Genomic DNA, 10,280 nt, shown 5'->3' with positions numbered 1-10,280 from the left:
CATCATCACCTAAAGAACCAATTGGGATGGGCAGGTATCCAAAAGATTTCAGAGCCCCAAATTGTGTTTTATTTGAAGTTTTGATTTCCATTAAAGCATCAAAAAAGCTTAACAGATGGCTCCAGCGAGATGCAGAAGATGGCACCGAGAATCCGACGAGTCAGAGGCTCGTAAGTAACTATAGTTCGCATCTACCCCATTTTTGTTCCACGTGACTTGGCCGCAATGAGAAAAGGAGATTTTCCATATCAGACAGATTTTGACAAGGCTTTTTCACCAAGCAAGAGTCATACTGTTTTTGTGTTGAAATCAGGTCTCTAGCTAGAAGACGGTACGTACCAAAATATGACCATTTCTTAGGGCTCTGGTCCAATTATTTTGGAACCAAATGTACAAAACAGTCGTGCCAAAAGCATGCACAGTGCATTCTTCAATATTGAGTGTATGTATTCCAGTAGTTGCTGTCTGACAATGAGAATTATACAAATCCAACTGCACAATACCCGAAGAACACATCCTATAGACAGACAACAAGCAGTTTTCAGCATAAACAAGTTCTTCTCCATGTATACTCAGACAAGAAATAGAATTCCCGAACCATGTTATGACACTTCCAAGGTCCAGCATCTGAACTTTGGTAAAAGAAACACAGAACTTCAGAGCTGTGAAAAAAAAGTACCCGATTACCTCGTACTTCATTTTTCTTAGAGGAAAGTGTCAGAATCATGAGATGTTTCATAGCACCATTGCATCTTAATGAAGAAAAGCAATGTTTTTTTTATCCATAAACCGAAGATGAAAAGGTTCAATTCAAACAAGTCTCATAGGCCAGTTATTTTACTCTGCTGCCATTGAAGCTTTGAAGGTCTCCATGAGAACAAGGCTTACGAGGATTCCATAAGCGAAATGAACACCAATGGTTTCACCAAGCGCAGCATTTTCCATTTGGTAAGAGAATTCCTTGAGCTGAGATTCCTTTCACCAAGCGAATGGTTAACACGTTTCTTCTTTTCCAGTTTTAACATCATGATATGGGAGGTCATGATCTTCTGGTTTTTGAGCGGTGCAGTGTAATTCTTAAATCCTAGAATTCCCATCATCTTCTTAAATCAAGTCTACTGCAGTAACTTTCATGACTTGTGCTATCTCTGCAACATACGATGTACGGTTGCTAATGACTTGGGGCAAGGAGAAGCTAAAGCGGTAAAGTTTTCCATCAAAGTCATATTAGGCAATTCAATCAGCATCGTGGTCTTCTTCTGGATTCTCTACCTAGTCTTTGGCCATCAAATCACCCACATATATATTCACAAGCAAAGAGGAGGTCACCGAAGAGATCACCAGCCTCTCTGTGTTGCTTGCCTTCTCCAATTTGCTGAATTACATTCGACCGGTTTTCATAAGTAAACTATGCAGGAGTGGTATTTGTTTTTCCATGATGAAACTCTTCGATTTATCAACTTAACAATCTAAAGATAAATAACTTTAACATTGCTGGGGTGGTAGTTGGAGCTGGAAGGCAAACTATGGTGGCCTATGTCAACGTTCGGTGCTATTATGCAATCAGGGTGCCTCTAGGATTTGTGCTCAGATATGTGGCCAATCTACAAGTTCGGGTAAGAAGACGCAGCAAAAGTTAGTCAATATATTCACCACATCTTTCGTATCATGAGATTTGGTTCACAGGGTGATAACTGATAAGGATGTCAATGTATGTTGCAACTTGACTCCCCGATGATTCTGCAGGGGCATGGATCAGGATGATAATTGGAGTGACAACGCAGACAATTGTACTTGGCTTCATCACCTACAGAACCAATTGCGATAAGGAGGTATCTGAGAATATTTTCATGCTGTTTCGAATTCTGATCTCAACAATATATATTGTAACTAATACAATGTCCTTGACGGATATACTCCCCCTCCCTCCTCTTTATAGGTGCATAAAGCATCCAAGCAGCTTAAAGATGGTTCCCTAGAGATGCAGAAGACAGTGCCAACACTTCTACAAGTGAAAGGCTAGTAATTAACGAAACTGAAAATCAAGTCTGCCCCAGTTCTGTTTCTAGATTAATTTATTAGACATCAATGAAGATAGAGATTCTACAGATCAGACCGACGCATTCAATGCTTCTCTGCCAAGCAGAAGTCATAATGTTTTTTCTGTTATAAGTCGGTTCTCTATATGTCCTGGTTTCTACTAGTTGCTGTCTTGGAGGAGAAATGTACGAATTCGATCACAAAATACCTAAAAAAAAAAAACTATAAGCGAATATAATGAATAGCTTCTCTATACAAACAAGTTTTTGCACACTTCACAGCGGGATTGGAGTTGGGACTGGACTAATGAGGTCCTGTTTGGATTCAGGAACAAAAAATTTTAACTTTAACTTTAATTCAACACACTACACAACAAAAACACACATTTCTTAAGTCAAAAATTTTAACTTTTAACTTTAACTCAACATACTACACAACAAAAATACTCGTTTCCCAAGTTAAATTTATAATCACATTTCATTTGTTCTTTTCCACAATCAAAATCAAAATCAAAGTTACTTTAACTCTGAATCCAAATGCACCCTAAAGGCCTGCATTGCTCAAGCAGATCTTATCAATTTACAATTTCAACTGGTTGCAAGAAGGTTAGGTTCTAATGCTAGAAATGTCTTCGAGTCACAGCTTGCTCTCCCGCTGTGCTCTGGAGACTTCCAACCAACCTTAGAGGAAACCGAATGCGAAACCCTAGGATCTTCATTAACCCCTGTGTATGGCTCAGGCCCAGGTTTACCTGGTTCTACGGGCTTGAGGGTGTTCATTGGCCTAGGTACTCGTTGACAGAACAAAGCCAAGACCATGTCCAATGATGGCATCTTCTTTTGCGGGTCACTAGGCATCCATCATTCAGAAGGCTATACAGTAAAGATTACTCCAGCTAAGGCCGATGGTTTTTCTGCAAGAATGGAAGGCCAAAAATTTCACTTTGAAACCGAACGTGAAAATTAAGCACGACAGTAATGCATGGTGTGTCGGAACAAGCAGTTAAAATGTCAAAACCAGTCTTAGATTCACCAAATTTATAGCCAATGAAAACGATAGATCCTCGAAGCATCTAATTGTACCTGTCCTAAAATCCAACATCTGTGCCAACTTGAAAGATATATTAATGTAAGCTAACGCAAACAGGTATGCCAAGCTGGCTTTTGATTTTGTCTAGTTTATGCAATAACCTTGGAAATTATTCCTGTTGAGGAACATCGAATCTCTTGAAAATGTCCTACTGTGAAGATAGCAGTCCAAACAGACGAACCCATTATATATGATACCATAATGATTTCCTTGATAAAATCCAATGAGAAGAACAGTTCTTAATGCTACCTAAGAGAACAAACATGGTAATGTTGCAGTTAGAACAATGAGATGATGACGATGACGGTAAAAAATACAGACAAGTCTTGTAGACCGATTGTCTTGTTCGACTGCCCAGCATGTTGTTGCGCATTTTCTCATTAAAGTTTCGAAGCTTCCTCATTGGTCTAAAAGAAGCTTAATGCTTTTGCATTGCAGATACAGTCTGTTGCAGCATAATAGTCATTATTGTTGCTTCATTTTCCAGTTACGGAAATAGTCACCTTATTCTTCCTTTTGCTCAATATTTACCTAAAAGAACTGAAAAAAGGAGAACAAGTATCTCGTCGAAATCTTGCCCCATTGATTGTTAGTATTTTCCCACATGACCAGGTAATTAGATTAACCGAGGCAGCCTGTTTCCAAGATATTCAACATCACCATGGACCTATTAGCAAGACCAGCTAAAGAGCACACTCGAGAATGTCCGGTCATATGTAAATTGAGAAACCTTATCTCGTTTATGGGGTGTCTATGGTTGACACTACTGGTCCCGCAATATGTATGTGTACACTTATCTCTATTTGCTTTGTCCACCCGTTAATCTCATATATCCACTCGCTCATTAGTTAAGTTCCATCAATTTATACCTCCTTAGGAGTAACTCGTGCACATTGTCTTGGTGGTGACCTGCATTTCTTGCTTTTTTTTGTTTTTATTTCAATCTGTCCCTTGTTATTCGACTCTTATCAACACATCGGTTTGCAGGTGATATAACGCTGTTATGGACCTTCATATCCTACTAGCTCAATCTTTTATCAAAACCAATAGATATTCACATGAACATATGTGCACTCCATTGAAATTGCGCTGATGTTTCCTTATCCAAAAAAACAAATTGCCTTGACGGGTCGGTTTTGCTCTTGAAACACAGTTGGGCATGTCGAGTGCTATTGAAACTCTGTGGCCAATCCTTCAGTGCCAAGCGATATTACATGCTCGACATCTACCTGGAGGGGTAGTGGATCATCAACCTAGTTACTACAACAATAGTTCCCGTATTCATCTTCACAGCCGCAGTCTTTAATCTCCTTGGAGAAGAGGACTGCATTGCGGACTGTATGGACATAGCCCGGCGGGTTGTCCCAATCCGATACTGCTTAGTTTTCAGCCTCACAATCTAACAGTTCCTGCTGTGCCAGCTGAAGGACTTGATAGTAGGTTGGCTCGCCTTGGTCTGGTTCATGCTTCACCTGTTCCTGTCGTGGGTTTTTGTCACCGTGCATGACTGGGGAATCTCGACCCAATGATCATGGCCAGCTGTTTCATTGTGATCGGAGAGTTTGTGTACATATAATGAAGCTGGTACCCTGACCGTGGAAAGGGGTCATGAAGGTCGCTGTTTCATCCCGGCGATGCTATGTTAAGCCCATTCGACAGTTTCATCCACTCTTCAGGACTCTGCTGATGGTTTCTATTTTCCACAGGTATAATTGATAATCGATAACAGCTTGGAGCAATGATACAATGCGGTTCTATTTCTATTGGCAGGCTACATAAAGTATGCCTCTGTCGCAATACCAACATTCTCCATTTGGTAAAATGCCATCAAGTGAGATTCCGTTTACCATGCAACCGATCGATTAACTCGTTTCTTCTTCTTCTTCAGTCATAACATCATGGCATGGGAGTTCGTGATCTGCCTTGGGGTCCAAAGGCGCAATGTAATTCTCAAATGCTTTAAATCTAGTCCATTGGAACTTTCACGGTTCACGCCATCCATATCTTCATAAACACTGTGCAGGTCTCGAATGAATTGGCTGCACCAGAGTTGTCTTCCGGGTTCCCTGCCTAGTATTGGGCCTTCAAATCATGCTTAGATTCACGAGCATAGAGGACGTCATGGAAGAGGTCGCCAAGCCTATCAATGTTGCTTGCCTCTCATTCTGCTTAACAACGTTCAACCAGCCTTCACGGGTAAAAATTCCAGCAAGTGAATGTTTTTTCATGATGAAACTCTTCGATTTATAAACTTTATCAATGAAAGACTACGATTCTTAACATTGCAGGGGCGGCAATCGGAGCTGGGAGGCAAAGTATGGCGGTCTATGTCAACATTTGCCACCCCTAGGAGTTGTGCTCGTTTATGTTGCCAATCTATGAGTTCGGGTGCGAACTTCTCACGTAATTCACATCATCTGTTGGATTACGAGGTTTGGTTCCGATATCTCTGGACTATCTTTCGCCCTGATATTTGATCACATCCGCCTCAGGTTTAATGAACAGTTGGCTGTCATGAGAGATTCATAAGGCTCTATGGGAAAATATTTTCTTCAAGAGACTGAAAATGTGTCCTAGCAGATGTTTTGTCGGAAAGAGAAGCATAAGAATCCAATAAGAAAATACAGAAAGAACACATTCTGTCAGCGAAAATAGTAAGCTATTTCTCCATTCAAACAAGCTTTTTCCGTGTACATTCGACACCGAAACTTGAGTTTCTGAATCATGTTTATACACTTCCCCGAAACAGTACTTGGTATATGGAACCTCAAGCAGGAATTAGGACCAACAGAGGGGACTAGAAAAAGGCCCACATTGTTCAAGCAGAACCGATCAATTTACCATTTCAACAGGTTGTAAGCGGGCAAATCTCTGATGCTAGAAACATCTTCCAGAGAAAGCTCGCGTTCCAGCTGCTCTCTTGTAGACTTCAAAACATCCTAAGAGGGAAACATAGCACCAAGCATAAAATTTTTCCGTAACAGGCTCCGGAGAAAACAGAAGGCCGTAATGAAGTTCGGTGAGGTGATCAAAGTAACAAACTACGGCGTGGCTACACGTATCGCTTCGACTCATCTGCACTGCAGAGCCTCATTATGGCTCACGCCCAGGTCTTACCTGCTTCTATGGGCTTTTCGGTGTTCATATGCTTAGATAACTCCGACCTCACCAATAAGAAGAAAGTGTTCAAACAAATCCCATGAATAATCAATAACTTACATTGAAGTCCATGTATGAGGCACGTTTTGCAAGCCACTGGGCATCCATCATTCGGAAGGCAACACAGTAAAGATGGTCAAATGCCATTTCATCATCCTTGAGGAGCTCTAAGAACCTGACTCCAGCTAAAGATGACGGTTTTCCTGCGAGAATGAAGTGCCATAATTTCTCAGTTCAAGACAGAACGTGAAATTAGGTAAGTTATAACCTGCATTGGAACAGAAAAGTCAAGCCTGTCCTAGATTCACTAGTTTTAGCTCGATGAAAATAGAAATTTCCAGCTAAGAATTTGCTGATACCCGACTGAAGATCCAACATTTGTGCCAACATGAAAGATATATTAATCCCGGCCACAGCAAAAGGATATTCCCATTCGGCCCTGATTCCATCTTGTTTATGTAACAGCCTCTGAAATGATTCCTGTTGAAAAAAAAAAATTCCTACAATAAATGCAGTCCTATTTGGGAACCCGTCATAGATTAGAGTATACTTGCTGCCTCATGAGGAAATCTATAACAAAGAAAAGCACATAATCCTAAGCATGAGAACATAATAATAATGTTGCTAGCAGCACAATGAGATCATCTCAGATACTATTACGTGCTTATCCAAGTCCACAGTTCATCATAAGTTTCTAGAGTTACTCACTGGATATTTCTGGGCAAAGAAGATTAGATTCTCCAGCGAGATAAACCCTCCACCCCTTAAAAGGATCAAAAGAAAGTCGGTCGTCAAAACAGGGAGAAAGGATAATTAAAATTTTGACTAATTTAAAAGCTATGTTACATGAAAATTCTGAGTTATACCTAAAATCTGTTGAAGGATCAGAACCTTGCCAACCCATATCTTTCCATAGCTCTGATTTTAGAGAAGGGAGTTCTCTATCAGGGTAAGCCAACCTCCACAACTTTTTAAGAGCATCCTATGAACAAAACAAAGAGAGAAGATCTCTTAAGAAACCCAACAATTTTTACTGAATATAGTACATGAGGAAGTGTACTAATATCAAAGTACTCCCAGAAGTAGCAGAACCTCAGTTGCTTAAGTGGATCGTCAAATATTTCAATGCATCTAATTTCTCTTTTAGGTGTACTTGAGATATAGACATTACACGGCCCCGTTTGAAATTTGAAACTGATTTTAGAATGTGATTTTGATTTTAACTCTACCCACTAAACAACAAAAACACACGTTTCTCAAGTCAAATTTATAATACTATCTCATTTGTCTTTTTCCACAATCAAAATCAAAATCAAAATCAAAATCATGATTTTAAAATCAAACTAACAATTCAAACGCAGCCTACATATCAGATTGCCAACTTTGGAGATACAGGATATAGAACTGCAAACTGTTAAAACTATATGCGAATTTCCGTTCCAAGATGAATAAGGGGTATCGATGATCATTTCAGCGCTGCTGACCTCATCTAAAACTATCGCTATAGTTTTAGATTTAATTTTATCCAGACAAGGGAAGGTGAGAGGTTAGGAAGATTTGGAAGACAGTTTTTACTTGATGCTGTAAACGAGAACCATCAAATGGAACTTCCAGCCTCTGCTGCAGACTTCTGAGTCTTTCTTCCTACAAATAAACCAAGCCTGGTCTAAGAAAACCAAACGAATCCAGCCTAAGAAAACTACTGCAGCAATAACTGGTAAATAGAAACCCTAGGATTCAAATATATAACAACGGAAAGATTTAGCGAAAACAACTTATTTACGGAAGTTAATTTGAAGAAGCAAACAATATATCCACACGATGATTTCATACTTGACCAACTTAGCTTCCAATATAGTCACCCAACTTGAAATATGAAGGTTTTGTTGCCATGGTAATTAACTTCCAAAGTTTGACTCCCATTATCATATCAATGCATATTCAATGACTTCAATTAATGATTTGTTTTTCGTTATCCATCATCGCTAGACTACCAAGACTCCAAAGCCAACACTCCTACATAAATCTCCCAATCAAGCACTTCCATTTGCAACTTATTTTTCTCGCCATATCTTAAAAGCAATAGCACGGCCTGCTTTCATGCAATTGAGGTGAATGGATATACCTGCAACAGACTTAGAGCTGGTTGAAGAAATTTCCTAGTTAGCCCAGTCTGTGTTGAAAAAGGGATAGAAAAAAACCGTCCGATGAGTGAACCGGATCCAATGACCATGTTTGCTACAATAACCAAAATGATGATGTCAATCAGTAGCTGGAAACAAGCACTTCCTTATCCTGCGATAAAAGGACTGCAAGTTATATGTGTGGAGCCACCAATATGGTCCCTTGAAACTGAGCTATTGTCCAAAGACATTGACTACTCAATATGAGAATTTTTTCAATCACCCGAGAAACTATAAATAAGCACCCACTCCATCGAAAAATCATTATTGCCAGTTTCAAACAAAGCAATCATGTAAAATCACTTGTTCACTGCCTTCTTGTGATACATTTAAGGGCATTTTTACGGATGTTAAGAGAGAGAATCCCTCAAATGTCCCATCAGTATGCATACAAAATTGCTAAAATGCTGAAGCATTGTCCGACATACAAGAAGAATGCATCCGCTAAATTAGTCCACCATAAGAGAGGTCAAAAATCTGTTGTCTCCACAAACTTTGTTCTCTGGACATGTGAAACAATTCAATCTCTTAGTGTGTAGCTAAAGCAAAAGGAACAACCACGTACCAAGCCATTGAACCCATTGCGTTATCAATTGGCTAAACAACAATGTCCAGTGCAGATGCTGCTTCCTTCTTTCATCATCCCAAAGATCTTGTGAGCTTCCCTACATTATCATGTATATATCACCACAATTATGAAAGACCCCACAATAGGCTAGTCATAAATCTCTAGCACGAGAACGATTCCTTTTCAGCTAAGGAGAAGGAAAAAGCTTCACCTCTGAAGGTCTATCGTCATGATTATAGCTCCCCAAAAGGGGTTCATCCAAACTATCCAATCCCGATGCTTCCATATGCTCGTGGCTTTTACCATCTACATCTCCGTGATGAAGCCGCCGCCTCAACGTTCTCGATGCCATCAATTGAGCTGGTAATGTGAACAAGCACTTCAGTTTATCATCTACCAGACCAATAAATCATCAAGATCTTCACCATGCTATTGCCAACTGCACTCTTAAAACAACCTCAACAAAGTTCAACACTGCATTTATATCCTGCATTTAGATTCAGACTCACGACAATAGAGACTAATGGGTTAGGTTGATAAAGCCTAATTGAAGCTACCCCATACAAAGAACGAGGTTGGACGAACTCGGGCAAGGTGGGACTTGAGCAAGACCGAAGCTTTCCTATAGTTCATGAGAAATTGGGGACTCATAATTGAGCTAATCAGCTCCCTAATTGAAACGAAAAAAACCCCATCAACGAGAAAACACCACCGGAAAACCCCACAGAGAGGACTAACCAACCCCAACAAGAAACCCGAAGCATCCACCGATCGAGCCAATATGCTTTGCTTGGAATGTCAGTCAGGGGAAATACTGAAAGAGAAGCTAAGAAATTAGGCAACGGAACACGACCTTGGAGCTGGGATTCAATGGCGAATTGAACCGGTGCTGAACTTATGAGGCTGCGAAATCCCGAGCTGGGTGGCTGTGTACATGTAGTAGGGGTTAAGGTCAACTCCTCGGAATCGAATCGAATCGACCCCTTCCTCTTCCTTTGGGTTTAAGGAAAGGGAGGCGATTGCGTTGCGTTCAACGAATGAACCAGACGGTGGAAGAGGAACGGAAGGAAAGATGAAGGGGAAGATTAACGAATAAACGTTCCCTCCTCTTAAACGTTTTTATTATTCTTTTTATTTTATTTTTTCACTTATTTCTTCTTTTTTATTTTTCCTTTTAATCCTCAATCTTTAGATTTTTTCATTTTGGTCCTAACTTTTTCGGCTTTCTCATCCTCAATCTT

At 40.0% G+C, this 10,280-nt stretch overlaps 1 protein-coding gene across 2 annotated transcripts; it reads right to left on the bottom strand.

Moving 5' to 3' along the window:
- Positions 1-5,769: 5,769 nt before the first annotated feature.
- LOC116206092 (ELMO domain-containing protein A) lies at positions 5,770-10,138 on the bottom strand. Of its 2 annotated transcripts, none has more exons than XM_031538856.1 (10): positions 9,893-10,137; positions 9,251-9,399; positions 9,037-9,136; positions 8,414-8,526; positions 7,864-7,932; positions 7,155-7,270; positions 6,997-7,051; positions 6,648-6,768; positions 6,349-6,491; positions 5,770-6,068 (listed from the first exon to the last, which is right to left on the bottom strand). In XM_031538856.1, the coding sequence occupies exons 2-10, from the start codon at positions 9,389-9,391 to the stop codon at positions 5,967-5,969; spliced, it is 960 nt and encodes a 319-aa protein (XP_031394716.1). In that variant the 5' UTR covers positions 9,392-9,399; positions 9,893-10,137; the 3' UTR covers positions 5,770-5,966. The 2 variants fall into 2 exon arrangements, with proteins under 2 accessions (XP_031394716.1, XP_031394717.1); XM_031538857.1 differs by having other exon boundaries at positions 5,778-6,068; positions 9,251-9,432; positions 9,893-10,138.
- Positions 10,139-10,280: the final 142 nt, after the last annotated feature.

Source organism: Punica granatum, chromosome 4, assembly GCF_007655135.1.
Source record: "Punica granatum isolate Tunisia-2019 chromosome 4, ASM765513v2, whole genome shotgun sequence".
NCBI classification, from domain to species: Eukaryota; Viridiplantae; Streptophyta; class Magnoliopsida; order Myrtales; family Lythraceae; genus Punica; species Punica granatum.
The sequence above is the reverse complement of the archived record's forward strand: the minus strand, read 5'-3'. Positions and strand labels throughout refer to the sequence as shown.

What these genes read in the sequence shown, in the direction of transcription:
- LOC116206092 (XM_031538857.1), bottom strand. Translation starts at nt 9,391, where the DNA reads ATGGCATCGAGAACGTTGAGGCGGCGGCTTCATCACGGAGATGTAGAT. An exon ending in GATCCTTCAACAGATTTTAG is followed by an intron (nt 7,052 to 7,154) that starts GTATAACTCAGA and finishes GATCCTTTTAAG; the next exon opens with GGGTGGAGGGTTTATCTCGC. An exon ending in AATGTTGGATCTTCAGTCGG is followed by an intron (nt 6,492 to 6,647) that starts GTATCAGCAAAT and finishes TCATTCTCGCAG; the next exon opens with GAAAACCGTCATCTTTAGCT.